Source organism: Neopelma chrysocephalum, unplaced genomic scaffold, assembly GCF_003984885.1.
Source record: "Neopelma chrysocephalum unplaced genomic scaffold, ASM398488v2 Primary Assembly neopelma1_97, whole genome shotgun sequence".
NCBI classification, from domain to species: domain Eukaryota; kingdom Metazoa; phylum Chordata; class Aves; order Passeriformes; family Pipridae; genus Neopelma; species Neopelma chrysocephalum.
The window spans coordinates 1354145-1369358 of record NW_020897760.1 but is presented as its reverse complement, the minus strand read 5'-3'; the positions used below and the strand labels follow the sequence as shown (position 1 = coordinate 1369358).

The 15214-nt window shown below is 44.2% G+C and overlaps 1 protein-coding gene across 5 annotated transcripts in view; it reads right to left on the bottom strand.

Annotated features, from left to right (window-relative positions):
* The window catches only part of ROR1 (receptor tyrosine kinase like orphan receptor 1), a 146632-nt gene that overhangs the window by 30989 nt on the left and 100429 nt on the right, over positions 1 to 15214 (bottom strand). For all 5 annotated transcript variants that reach the window (XM_027694221.1, XM_027694226.1, XM_027694225.1 and 2 more), the window contains 2 exons: positions 6788 to 7075; positions 5674 to 5704 (listed from right to left, as the gene is read on the bottom strand). In XM_027694221.1, the coding sequence (XP_027550022.1) occupies positions 5674 to 5704; positions 6788 to 7075 (319 nt within the window). The remainder of the gene's footprint in view (positions 1 to 5673; positions 5705 to 6787; positions 7076 to 15214) is intronic.

Sequence of the window (15214 nt, the reverse complement as noted above, 5' to 3'; positions counted from 1 at the left end):
GCCCAGAGGTTTTATTTCTTTTTGCTCACTCAGGAAAGTCCAAGAGTTTGACTCCCAAAAACCTGTACACCCTGGTGCCCCAGCATCCACCTCACTGTCTGTGATGCCACAGGAATGTCCCAGAGCAAACTGCAGCAGAATAATCAGAACCAGGGAAAAGGTGAGACAGTGGCATAACAGATAAGTGTGCCCCAGATCAAAGACCAAAGTGAAGAGGACAAGGCCAGCTTTCCCTGGAAACATTCCCATTCCACCCCGACATGCTCACAGCAGATAACCTGACTCCCAGCCCCTGGCAAAACTGAGGGAGTATTATTTTCACTGGGATGAAGTAATGCAGCAGGATGTGACATGGTTTCTGTCAGCATCAGACACTCACACTCCAACTCTGCACCACGTGGGTTTTTTCTTCCCAAATATATTTATATTGGCCTCCATATGGAATATCCCACTTCGAGTTTGTGTCTAAGATCCTACAGGCCACAGGTACAAGCTGTTGTAGCAACACACAGTGGGGCTATAAAAGATCCTGCACCAAAACTCGTGGGAATTGTGTTCAGTACTCATCCAAAATTTCCATCACTGAACAGCAGGGAGGGAGTTTCTGTGACAGCCAAAAACATGGTACAGGACTGGAAATGAACACACCTCCAAGATTCTTGGGGTCAAGCCTGGCACCCTCCTGGGGGCAAAGCCTTGGGTTCTGTGGGCTGGGAGCTCAGTCTCAGATGAATCTGCTCTTGCCTCTTTATTGGCCTTTTTTCTTCTATAAATTTTAACTTCTATGGCCAAAATTTCTCTGTTACTCTCTGAAATGCACAGTCACACAGTTGGCCAGGTCTCTCCTGGATGCTGGCCAGTGGTTACATGTTTTCTCATGGAAGGGACCATGGTGACATCCAGCCACGCAGAGCCACTGCATAAAGATCTGTTTTATTAAAAAACCCACGTGTTTCACTACAAGCAAAAAATAATTAAAAAAATCTTAATCACTGAAAAAGAAGATGGGGGAATCCTGGGAGGGTTGAGGTTTCACAAGCTTTCCAAGCTGTTTCTGGGAATCACAAACCCTATTTGATTTTATGAATCAAGTGCCCCTTAAAATTACAGCCCTCTCATCTCCTCCTTTCCTCCCCTTCTCATTCCCAGTGGTTAAATAAAGAAAATAAAGGTTATAGATATACAAGAGGCTCTATTAAGAATAAAAGGACTGTTTCAGAGCAATATTGACACAAGGAATTTATATTCTCTGCTCAGGAGGTGCCAGTCCATGACATCCACATCCAGTTTGATCAACATTCCCGCTGTTGCACAGCAACCACTGCACATCCAAGAGCAGGAATATTGATGAGCCAGTCATTTTTCTCCTTTAAAACCTAAAACATCATGTCTTGTGAACTCACAGAATACTCCCAAGAGGTGCCACGCTGATTTTCCGATGTTTCCACTGCAGTAAGTCAAAAGTCTGTGTTGTTGAGTGAACTATTTCACCTGCAGGTTAAACCTTTTCGAAACGTGCTCATGACACAATAAACTGTGTGTGGTTTTCTAACACAGAGATCATTTTCTCGAACGCTTCCAACTGGAATTCGCTCCAGCAGGGTTTTTCCAGCTCATTTTTAGACCAGACCATGTAAACTGCAGGTTTAATTTTCTCTCCCACTATAGCTCTTGTAGGAGTTCTTGAACTGAGCTCCATCACCTCTAATTTCAGTGATTTGTGCCCAGAGTTTCTCCTGCAGTGGGGGAAGCTCAGGGCAAGCACAGGGCCATCGCTCCAGGAAGAGGAAACAATACAGAATGAGACAAAAATAATAATAATGGAAAAGACTGGGCACACAAACATTTCCCAGGCCAAAGTATCTCAATTGTTACATCAGATTCTCTCATCTCCAGGAATCTGCTGTGCTCTGATCTCAGCCTGTTCTGATTTTGATCTCTGTTTCATGACCTGAGGTGAAGATACACACTGCTATGTCCTTAAAGGACCAAACCTTGCCGTGGATGATGGATATAAAGTGAGTTTTACAGTGATGTGAAGCACAAGAACTTAAAAAATAATGTTAAAGTTATGATCTTTCAGGAAATTTTTAGAAGCCATGGCTACAGTGCTGCATATTCCTGGGCTAGTGGAAGGTGTCCCTGCAACAAGATGATCTTTAAGGTCCCTTCCAACCCAAACCATTCTATAATATATTTGTATTCACAATATATAGACACACACAGAAAGATGCACAAGTACACATGAGTTCACCACTAAATGCTCTCTTTCATCATCCTCAAATTATTAAATTAATCCAACTGGAGTTCACATTCATAAATTCCATGGATAAAAGAAGGGGGTACCTGAGCTGATGGTGGCCTTTTACATCCAGATTCAGCCAGACCCCTGTGCCCCATGTGCCCCTCCCAGACTCCTGCCTGCTGTGGAGGTGCCCTTGACACCATCCACTTTATGGAAACTATTCCAGGAGTCTGGGAGCCGGAGTTGGTTCCTGGCCATGCATCCGGAGTGCAGGACAGAGGCATTCCTGCTTTCCCCACAGCTCACTGAGCTCCTTAGAGCAGGCACTGGATCTGTGGCACCTTCCGGCACAACACGAGATAAAATAATGATTTATTTATGAAGCAGGAGTGGGAGTTGTTGGGGGTTTTTTTATAGCAAAAGAAGCTTCTTCCAGCTAAGTCAGAGCAGCAGAGCAGGTTAATGGGATGTGATAACCCCCAGATAAGGGTTTACAGCTGACCTTTGCCAAAAAGGGGAGAGTTAAAGGAAGGACGTTCAGGTCAGGCAGTGCTTCCCACCCCAGCAATACCTTGGGTTCCTCACGTTCTCAGGGACAGCACTGCTGGATTTTCTTTCATTTGCTTCAGACTGATTGTCAAATCAGACTTTTGGCTCTGGATAACTCTACCAGTGCTTAGGGAAAGCAGAAACATGTAACACACACGTGAATTATTCGATTATCTAGCACTGCCTGCCTTCTTTTACAGAAGTCACCATTTAACCTTTTCATTTTTAAGCTACACTTGGCCCATCTATTTCTCACATCAGTGCAGAGCTCTGCTCCTATAAATTATGCCAAGAAAAAGTGCTGAGCACATGGATTTTTTTTAAAACATGATCCTCAAATTAAATCTGTAAATGAACAGAACCTTCCCCTCCTGGCAGGCTGATAAAGAGGACATGGGAAAAGCAGGCCCAGGGAAAAGGCTGCTACTTGCCATCAGTTTTGTTCTGAGCTGATGCTGATAAGGCACAAACACTATGCAAGTACAAGTTTTCATTTCCTCAACATCCTCCGAAGTGCTTTCCAGATTTAGCCTTCATCTAAACCACTCTGATATGTCCCCAGATGTACAGGGAGTGTCCATGTGCTCCAAGCAGCACCAGCCCCGCCGGCACAGCAAGGGAGGAGAGACACAGATTCCCATCGATGTATTCTAGGGAATGAAAATTGAACCCATGGATCCACAGCCAGTTTAACCACAGCACCAGGATTAATTACTTAACTTTTAAAAACATGGCAGGAAGATATTTTATCACCCAGCTTCCAGGACTATTCCTGAAGGAAGTATTTCCCCATCCCTGGAGAGAAGATGGTGAGGGGACTAATCTATTACCTGAGAACTTGAAAACTGGGGTTGGTTTTCCCAGATAAAAGCAGATCAATTAACTGGATAGTTACAAATTCATTTGTGAACTTGTACAGGGAGAAGGCTATGCTTGAGAAGGTCACAAAATCCAATATTCAGGGTATTGTTCTCACGGAAGGAACAACAAAGAGCGGGGACCAGATTTTGAGGTAATTTCCCTCCTTTATTTCCAATTTTTCCTCCCACAACTGGGCCTAACCTGTATCCATAAGGCTCTTGCACTCATGCTACCAATGAGGTTCAACACAACATATATGGACTTGTTTTTCATTCATTTAAAACAAGTTCCAATTTCTTTGTCATAAGCTTCTTCTTGATTCTCTGATTTCCTAGATTAAATCTGATTGGCTTCTAGAGCAATGTAAATGTTCTCTGTTCAGTAAAACAGATCCCTCTGCTCATTTCTCTGGATGTATTTCCCTCCAATGTTTAGCACAATGTGACCTCTCACCACACAGAGCCACAACCTCCCAGGGTAATGAAGTGTGACTGAACATCTTTTTTGCTTACAAAATTATAAGGCATGATTATAAAATCAAAATTAAAGAGGACATCTCACTTTCTTTTCACCTTTTCTCATTGTGTTTGTATTTTAGCTGGTTAAGTTGTGGTATTTCATTTTTTTGCAGGGGTGCAAAGCAACTCTCAATTCCTGCCAGAAAAAAAAAATGAGAAAAAAGGTTCCCAAACGTAGTTTGTTTTAAAAAGCGAGGCAATCCTGAGTGGCCCAGACAGTGAAATTCCAGTACAGTTCTGCTTTCTGTGCTCACGTGAGTTTCTGACCACCAAGGATGTCTTGCTCAACCTCACAAATTTCAGAAACCCCAAACTAGGTGGGAGCAGACACAAAATACTCATCTTCTCACCTCATTCATTAAGTCTCCAAACTGCTGAAGAGCCCGGCAGCCCCCGCTCCCCAAGGCACCATGATTTCCCCCCCAGAACACCCAGAACAATCACAAAATGGAGCTGAAATCCCAGCAAAGAGCTCCCCTTCCAAAACAAACTCCAACTCCTTGTCAGGCACCTTCACAAGAGGAGACAAACCACATTTTCTGATGTTCCATTAGAGGGCATCCTCGCATGTCCTTTTGTGGTCAGATGCTCCTCCTAATTTATATCCTCTGCAACGCTTTGGAAAAGATCTTCCATAAGGAGCCAGGAATGTTCAAATCCCCAAGTTTTTGCATCTCTTGTAATTATATTAAGAGTTTCATTTTGTGTTTTAGTTGGTTCTGTATTTCTCACCCTCACCAGGAGAGGTGGATTTTCATTATTTTTCCACATAGGAGATGTGAATAAGCTGGACACACCATCACAAAACTAATTTCAAACTTCAGGACAAGTGAAAATCACACTTGAAACACAATGAGGGGCTACAAAAGGTAAGTTTGATCAGGTGTTTTGAAACAAGAGATAAAAGTGTATATTCTCAAAAACTGCCAAAGACAGAAACTCCACTGCCAAGATACAACGTGGCAAGTGCTCAGCCCCAGCAGCAGGAGCCAAACCTGAGCTCCAGGAAACAGGGAGCTGCTGTACCAACAGCCACTGCTCCCACCCACATACTCAATCTTTAAAAAGTCAGGTTTAAGACAGTTTACTAATGCAGGTACAGATAGATACAGACACAGTTTACGACCAGCAGTCCCCTTAAAATCAGTAAGAAGCCCCTTGGTAGTAAAATCTACTTGTAGTGATAAATATTTTCTATACTGGGCTGTGACATGCATGAAGCACCTGGAGGGGCACTGAAATCAGCTCAAGGACTGAAGGCACCAGAGGATCTAAAGGCAATAATATTGGAAATTAAGAAGTCTAGGATAAGAAATAGGAGTTGACATGACAATATGAAAATACAGCTACGAGACAGATAATTCAGTTATAATAAATTACCATCCTATCTGACTTAAAGCAGAATGTAAAAGTGCTCCTGTCACACAGGATGACAAATGAACTTCTGACTGCTGAAATGGAAGATTAATGAATAGATACAACAGACATGAAACAACTTACGAGGATCCTGGGCTGGCTGTTGGCGGGGGACCTGAAAAGTGACAGAAGAAAAACAGCGGGATGAGTTATGGTGAGGTGGGAACAGGAAGCTTTTGAAAAGCTTTTAAAAGATAAAAGTAACAGTCTGTCATGTGGGATGTGGTTCGTGTAGCTGAGCAGAGGAGTGGCAGCTCCTCAGGCCCAAAGACAAGCCTGGATCCTGCAGCGCTGATGGGCTGCAAGAGGAGGATAATAAACAGGTGAAGAACTCAGCCCCCCATCCCAAAGTGCCTTAGGAGAACATCTAAGGATTCATTTCTTATCAGAAATTAGAAAATGTGGGAGGTTTATGAAAAAAGACTATGAAACTCATCACATAGATCATTCATTGTGTCCCGCTTTTAAGAGGATTTAGCAGCACTCTGTGCAAATATCTTCATCTCAGTGAGTTATTTCCCCCTGATTGTGGAAGGGGAGAAGACATACTAAACCTGTTTCTTGTTTGGAATCTTCTCAGCTGTAAGATCAGCTTTGAAGGCAGTTATCTCAACATATACTTGGAAAAAAAAGTGCTTATTTTACCTGACAGGTACCTATGTATCTCAGTACCATGCCCTCAGTCTGTCGTGCAAGCTGAAATTTCTCACTCACAAGGGACAAAGGTCACTCAGGCACTTGAGAATAAAATGTTTTCTCCCCTCTGGTCTGAATCCAGCCAGGTACCATATTAATGGAGGCTCATGGGGGACCTCCTCGCTCTCTGCAACTCCCTGACAGGAGGTGGAGCCAGGTGGGGGTCGAACTCTGCTCCCAGGGAACAAAAGACTGGACAAGGGGAAATGGTTTCAAGTTGTGCCAAGGGTGGTTTAGACTGGATATTCTGGAAAATTTCTTCATGGAAAGGGTTGGAACAGGATGCCCAGGGCAGTGGTGGAGTCACCAACCCTGGAAGTGTTCAAAAAATGTGTGGATGTGGCACTTGAGGACATGGATTAGTGGTGAACACGACCGATGGTTGGACTTGATGATCTTAGAGGGCTTTTCCAACCTTAATTCCATGACACTAGTACATCAGTGTGTTCATTTTCAGTGGACAAACACACCTTTCCCAGTGCTTTCCAAAGAGAGAACTCACCAAACTTCACAAACAGCACCCCGGTGGTGGACACGGTCTTCCTGCCATTGGTGGCCACACACTGGAAGTACCCGGTGTCCGTGGTGTCCAGGTTCCGTATCCTTAGGCGGGACCCGTAGCTGGTGGCACGGAAGGAGATCCTGCGGGGCTCCTGCACCACCGGAGCGTCGTTCTTCAGCCACCGGACGGTGGGAGGGGGATTCCCAGAGACCTTGCAGTGCAGCTCTGCCGTCTGGCCCAGCGTGGTGGTGATGTTGTTCATGGGCTCATCCAGCGTCAGGAAGTAATCTGTGACACAGAGAGGAAAAAAAGGTGGATAAAGAGCTCCAGAGCAGGGAATGTCATTCTGAAAAAAGCTCTGAATGTCTTTGAAGAGAAACAAAGGAAGTCACTGTCAGGTTTCCCTCTACTTTCTCAACATCATCCGATTTGACTTCATTTAACACAGAAAAAAGAGGTAACACCGCTTCTCTTTTGGCTTTTATTTTTTCTTTTTGCCAACCAGTAAATGTGAAAAACATGTATCAGAGCTCCAGCTGCTCATTCTGATGCAGACCTGCCTCTGCTCGTGTTTGGATCCACAAAATATACAAATATATGAAATTAATCGCTCAGAAGTGAAGATCTTGTTGCCAAGAGAGATTGTGGATTCCCCATCCCTGGAAGTATCCAAGGCCAGGTTGGACAGGGCTTGGAGCAATTGGGATAGTGGAAGGCGTCCCTGCCCATGGCAGGTGGTGGGACTGGATGAGCTTTAAGGTAATTTTCAACCCAAACTATTCCAGAATTCTCTGATCCTGTCTTGGAGCCATTTTTAACTGACTCACAAAGAAGTGCAGACAGTGTGTTGTCAATGACTTTCTAATCACTAACTGCAAATATGAGGAATAAGGATCATATCCAGGAGAAAGAGACTTTGTTCTCAGTCAGTATGTCCATTGCTAAGAGCACTAATATCTTCAATCTGAAATCGGTCTCATGATCAAAAAATCAAATTAAATCAAAATTATGCAAATTAAATCAGATTTTAAAAATATCATATTAAATCAAAATTAACCTCTTCTAATTCATTCCCAAGCATTGCCTTCTCCTGTCAAAGGCTATTTCCACTCTGCATCCTTCAGGAAGAGGCCTATTTCTAGTAAACTATATTCAACATTTAATTAAATCCTCTAAAGGCAGAGAGTGAGAGGGATTGGGATCAAGGAATGGGACACTCAGGCTTTCATCTCCATGTCAGAGGTTAAAACCTAACAGTGGTCATTAGTGGCCCAAAGCATTATCAGGCCCTGGCTGTCTCAGCAGGGCAGCCAGGGAATGGGAAATCCAGGTTGTATCCAGCTCCTGCACTCTCAGAGTCAGCCCAGGAGGTCAAGAAAAGCCTGTATCAGTAAGTGAACTTGGAGTCATATAATCCCAGAATGGTTTGGGTTGGGAGGGACCTTCAAGATCATTCTCATCCTCTACCATGGGCAGGGACCCCTTCCACTAGACCAGGTTGCTCCAACCTGGCTTTGAGCACTTCCAGGGATGGGGAGTTCACAACCTTGTGCTGTGCTGCTCACGCTCCGCCGTTCTCAGGCCCACTCGCCGTTCACTCCAGCAACAAGCTTTCCTAAAGGCGTGCACAATCCCTGCAGCATGCAGAGAACCAGCTCAGCCAACTAACCCACAGGAGTAAGCCACTTCCCTAATTATTGATTGTAATCATGGCTTTACCAGCTACTCCCTTCATTATGGTTTGTGTCGAGCAATATCTCTTCCCTTTGTATTCCATCTGTCGAACACGCCAGCGCTTCCCTGGATTTGCACAGCACTTTGAACAGGGCGTTCCTGTCCTCAGCTGGTCCCCAGGAGCCACTGAGGACAAACATTTAGCACAGAGGCCTTGCCATGTAATTTTCTTTCCACATATACGTGGAAAAAACCAACCCTTTAATGTGCAGGTATGAAACCGCTTCTCCCAGGTAACAAGTGACAGGATGAGAGGGAACGGCCTCAAGTTGTGCCAGGGGAGGTTTCGATTGGATATTAGGGAAAATTTCCTCATGGAAAGGGTTGTCAAGCATTGGCACAGGCTGCCCAGGGCAGTGGTGGAGTCCCCATCCCTGGGAGTGCTCCAAAACCAGGTGGATGTGGAACCTGGGGACATGTGTTAGTGGTGAACGTGGTGGTGCTGGTTGAGAGTCTTTTCCAACCTTAAAAATTCCATTATTTGATGCAAATACAGCTGTTTCTACGCTCCCATGGATCCAGTTAGTTAGGAAATGTGTGTATGGGGTTAAAAGGGCAGAGATCCCAGCCCTGGGTGCAGACAGACCACAGGGCCCAACAGCTCTTTCCAGGGTGTCAGATTGGCTTTTCAGCTCCCCGGCATCATTCTCTAAGCTCCATCTCAAGGCTAGAAATGTTTCTGACTTGCCATCTTAATAACCTCCCTGGGAAGCACAGTTTAAGTCAGCCTGGGTTCCCTCCACAATCTGGGTTTAATAAAGTCCCACTAACAGCCTGGAACTGGAGAACCGCAGTTAATTACCCAATGTAACATTTCTATACCACAGCCATTTATATAATTCCTGATAATGTTTCAGAGCCTGCTCCAGACATCCACAGTGTAACAGGGAAAAAGGTCTTGTGGAATACAGGAGAGGCAAATAGAGGAGTAAGAATGTAGGGCAGGTTTCCAAAGGCTGGAAAAGGATTTTAAGGTATCAGTAGCAACCGTAAGTCAGTGAAAAATGAGGGCTGTAATGCAAGAGCTATGGGACAACTTCTCTCTAGGTTCTGACTCCTCTAATTGTTCTCCACCTTCCTCCTTGAGCTACTACAGAAACACCAAAACAAAATGCATCTGCTAAATTCAGCTTAGCTTAATCCTCAAATCCATAAATTCAGCACCTGAATCATAAATCAGATCAAGCAGCTCACCTGAGATGAGATTTAAACAGGGCAGGTTTCAAGCCATTGGGAGCTTCATGAGAAGATGTTTCTCACAGATAAAGCAGTTTTGGGATCAAAAACAAGCTCCCAGAAAACCTTGGATGTTACTGAGGCATATAGAATTATGAGCATTCCTTCCCTGGCATGCACAAAAGACATCCATCACTGTCCTTCCCTGGCATTGAGGGGCCGAAAAGAAACACAGTTTTATTTTTATTAATTGTGTCAAACTCTCACCTACCAAAGCCTATCAAAGGAGAAATTCTTGGCTGTGTGGGTGGTGAGGCCCTGGCACAGGCTGCCCAGAGCAGCTTTGGCTGCCCCATCCCTGGGAGTGTCCAAGGCCAGGTTGGACAGGGCTTGGAGCAACCAAACCATCTCACCATATTTCACCTGACAGTCTCTCTGCCGTCAAGGAGCTCCCCAGATGCCCAGAGTTGACTTCCTCTGACCTAAAGAATATTTTCTTAGAAACAAGATGGTTCTCATGGACAAAGTAATTGCTGCTCTTCTGAGAAGTGGCACTGGCCTTTGGAAAGTCTGAGTTTAATCCTGGCTGAGTAGTCTTGGGTGAATCACTTCAGCTGTGATTTTTAGAGGAGCCAAAGGGAAGTAGACACCCAAAGCCAATCAAAGCTCACATGGGATTTGTGCAACCAAGGCCTTTTAAAAACAGCCTTAAACCTTTTGGCTCAATCTCTGTAGCTATAAAGCGAGGATAATAATCCCTCTTACATCATGGGGAGGCTGCTATGGACATTAATGAGATAATGCTCATAAAGCACTTTGAAGGTGAAAAGTGCTATGGTGGGATAAGCACTGTTATTATATTTTAAGTTAAATCTCAGGGTTTCAAGCACATAACAAAAGCCCATCCATATTTAAGAGCAGCACTCTATAAAAACATTTGGGAAATGATTTAATTTACAGAAGTAAAGAGCTCTAAATAAAATTTAGCCCACCTATAATTTAATAATAGTCCAACTGATTTTTTTTTAATTTGTAAAAACAATTTACTGCTGGGCCCAGACCCCGAATGCCAAGTTTCAGCCCACAGAGAGTTTTTTTTTAATGGCTGAGTTATAAACCCTTGAAAAATGCTGACAGCCCCTTTACTGGAGCAGCACTAGCGGGTGCCCTATAATGAACTTTTAAATGACTTGAGATAATATCTGGAAAGCCAAGCCTGAAATATATTTCTGGGTTTGAGCCGTTGCCAAGGCAAACACAACACATCATAAGTCATCTTCATGATTCTGAGCACATAAATTGGAGACACTGCATATAAAACCCAAATATTAGGTATCTTTCATGGCCAAACTTTTTGCTGGTTTGATGTTACAGAGCAGCAACAGCTGTGCAAGGATGAAATGGAGAGAGTTGCGTGTCTCAGAAGAAGAAAAGTGTGTGGATTTCCACAGCTCTGTCTTGACATTGTTAAATAGGAGCCTGCCCAGTGTAATAAATCCTCAAATATTCTACTACTTTTAAGTGGAACCCAGGTGGCTTTCAAAATAAAAGCTCGTCCTGGCTGGCCAAGGAATGTTAATCTCCTGTGTGACCACATGGTTACTCTATCTTAAATTACCACAGACACATCTTAGGGCAGTAACACCCTCTCTGCTTGCAGGAGATTTTGCTGGCCACAGGGAGACCTTTATCCCCCACAGCACCGTGTGTGCTGCATGTTTCTGATTTCACAAGGTGTTTAAAGCACGAAGGGGATGCAGGATTAGACCCTGAAAGGGTCATTTTATGAGAAGAGTTGTTGTTTCACTTATCCTTCTCTTTTTGGCCTTCTGATCTTTCAGAATATTCAAAGAAAAGTTAAAATTAAAGTCTCTGTTCAAGCCTAAAACAGCTTTAATCCAGGTGCACCAGAGACTGGGGTACCAAGTTAGTTCCATTACAGATGGGTAACAACACACTTCCCTGGAAAGGAGGATCTCCAGACCTTTTCTGAAGCAAACCTGCAGCTGTGGGGACACCATTTCCAGCTGCTGGACTGGAGAACTTGTTTAATTCTGGATTTGAAAACTCAAACCTGCACTGCAGCACATAAAGCAACCACCTGACCTGGCTGGAGTAAGGCAGGTGAGACACCAGTCCCACAGGCTGCTTATGGAATTTATAGAATCCTGGAATGGTTTGGGTTGGAAGGGACCTTAAAGCTCATCCAGTTCTACTCCCTGCCATGGGCAGGGACACCTTCCATTAGACAAGGTTGATCAAGCTTCATCCAACCTGACCTTGAATTATCTTTGTGAACCAAAAGGTCTAGCAGTTCCCTGGTTCTTTGTCATACCATGCACTGGAAAGAAGAAATGCCAAAAAATGTCTCAGTCAGTGCCTGCAAGACAGATTTGTTTAGTGAATGATAACACAAGAGTTGAAAACCTTTAGCTAAAAGGAAGGAGCCTCTTGGGCATATCAGAGGGTCTGACACACTCTGTCCCATTTAATATCTTAGCCTGGAAAGCAGCATTTTCATTCATTCAGCGCTCTGGATTATCCACAAGAGTCCAGTCTGATGCTACACATAGAAGTGTCCCATACTCACAAGTATCGGCACCACCACTGAGCTCAGCCCATTGGAAATTTTCTGTATGGAATTAGAAAATCTCCAGTTGTCTTTGGAGAAAATCAACAATGTGAAGCCCACCCAGGCTGAAGTCGCTGGAGGGGCTTGCTGGCTGTTCCATATGTTCAATCGGTGGAATTTTGAGCTCAAGAAGGAACCAGCAGGACTTCTGATGGAAGTGTGGCCATAGACAGGGCACATAATTCCCTGTTGGAAGAAGGATTGACCACTGAATGCTTGATCTGCCTGTAACACACAGACAACTCCCAATCTGTGGGTCTGATCACCAGATACTTGCTATTAAAAGGGGCAAAAGGAAAACTCTCAGCTGGAATTTCACTTATTTTAAATGAATAAAAGTAGAGGAAGAGATGCCACACTCAACCCATGATTTGGTGACCCATATGAAGAATATCAGCACTAAAGAAGTCCAGATAATGGTGTGGGATATTCAATGACAACTGTCTTGGGACAAAAGGAAACCTTCCATGCCTTTGTTTGCCCAGCTAAATTTCCAAGGAGTTTCCTCAGTGGTATGTGTGTGCAGGACTCAATTTGGGATGCACACGGAAGCTGGGCTTCCTCTTCCCAAACATATCCAGAGGCCTCAGAGCCACCCAGGATAACTCCCTGAACCCAAACAGGCTGCCTGAGGCTTGATGGCTTCGCAGATCTCCACGGGTGACACTCACTGTGCTTGAGATTCTCAGAACTAATTGCTGCTTTCTGATAATTAGCAGCTTAGATACAGCCCTGGGCCATAGGGAGGGAGGGAAACCAGCCTTCCAAAAAATGACCTGGAACCAGAATCCTTTTGCTTTTATGGGAACTGGACAATTTGTCCCCCTCCACGGCACTGTGAACTCTTCACATGCAGCTGAGAGGTTGGCATCTGCCTCTCCTTTTACTTAAACTCTGAGGTTTAAGGACAGATGTCTCTGAGGTCACTTTGACGCTCTGATCTGGAGAGGGGAAATGAAGCTCTTCTTTACTCAGGAACCAGTTTTACAGCACAAGTAGGAAGCCTCTAAACTTTATCACCCCAAAAAAGTGATTTGGAATAGGTAAACAAATGTCCACATCCAGCTATAAACCCAACTACTGAAAACCATCAAGGGATTTTGTTGTCACTTTAGAAGCTGCTCTGCAGTAAAGAGCCACGTAGAAAAAGTGCAGCATTAAAGGGAGGGTGCATGGAAAGGTATGTGCCTCAAGATTAATGCTGTAGAGTCAAAGAAAAGCTGTTATTTCTGACATTTTGACATAGCATCACTTTAGGATCTGGTTCTTATTAGCCCTTTCTGTGCCTTTTAAAGGTCTATTTTTTTAAAACCAAAAATGTCAGGAAATTTGGACCAGAAACGTACAATAAAACACGTCCCTTGACCCTCTGATCTATCAATCTTTCAAATAAACAAAGATAGCTGGATGAGCCAGGAAAAGATTATTATATATAGTTACCTTATGGATAATGGTCAATATTCACTGCACACACTCAGCTTATAGAAAAAATCCAACCTAAGTGAAGCTTTTTGTGAAAGATTTTTGCCATGAATGCCCCAAGTTACTTAGGGTTTCTTTTTCGGGTTGTGTTCTGTGACCTTCGAATTTCACACCCTGTATTATTTATAAATGAGACATTCAAGAAACACAAATTCTCAAATAAAACCATACACTCCGTCAGTGGAAAAGCAAACAAAAGGAGCTAATGTACTGTGGCTAAAAAAATGTTCAAACAAAGTAGCAGTAATTTACTGCCTCGCTACTAACGGGACCCCACAAATCGAATCAGGATCCTGAGCTCCATCAGGGGACCTTGATTTACCCAATATCCCCCAGATAATAAAGGAAAATAAAAAGGTAAATTGTGCATGAATGTGAAAGCTGTAATTCTTCCCCTTTCACCACACGGATCGAATTCACATGCAGTGATTTCAAAGGAGAATCTGGAAATCTCCAAAGAGCTGGGGCCAAAGGCAGGAGGCCTCGATCCACCTGGTTTTCTCCACGTTTGGTTTTGTTTATGTTGTTTAAGATGTAGTTTGCCTAAGAGTCAAATTCTCCCTGGGAGATCACAAAGATCTCCCCTACAAGAACTCAAAGCCAGGTCATTTCTCTGCTTGGAAAGATGTTCCAAGGGGCAGCTTTAGCCTGGATTTGTCAGGAAGGATGGCAGAGCCTCCCCTTGGAAAATCCCACACCCAAAGGGTCCATCAGCACCTGGATGTCCTGCAGACCCTTCCTTGTGCTGTAGCCATGGTCCAGCCCACCCTGCTAGGGAGTGTTCTGCCCACACAAGGATCTCCAGGAAGTTAATGACACATTCCCAAATGCTGCAATTCTCCCATTCCTTGTTTTGACCTTCCACAGTTATTTCCTGCTGTGGATCCCCAGACCATCCCAGGGGGATGCTTGCTATAGGTGATCCCTGTATTGATATGCCTTTGAATATTAAGGATAAATCCCAGATTAACCTTAAACTACTGAGTGATTTGGGGTCCATTTTGTAAAATCCCGACTCCTGCTGCCAAGCTCTCCAGGGAATGTTTGCCTTCCCTGGAGCACCATGGAACTGCCAAGTGCTGACTGCAAGGTCTGTGCCACATGGAGAGGCTGGGAATGCTGAGAGCTCAAATCCTGGGCTTGGGATCATGGATGTCTGTAAATGGAAATGGTTCCCAAGCCCTGAACTATTCCAAAGTTTTATACTTGTTTGCCAAAGGCCATGGAAGGGAAAGGAAAACAGGCAGTATCTGTAAAACTTCACACTAATAGTTTTCTTTGGAAGCTGAAGGACCAAGTGAAGATCCCAGGAGGAGGAGGAGGAGGTACCAGCACTCCAGCTGCACTCCAGCCCCAGTGCCCTCAGCTCCAGGACACATCCTTGGGCATGGCCATGATGGAAC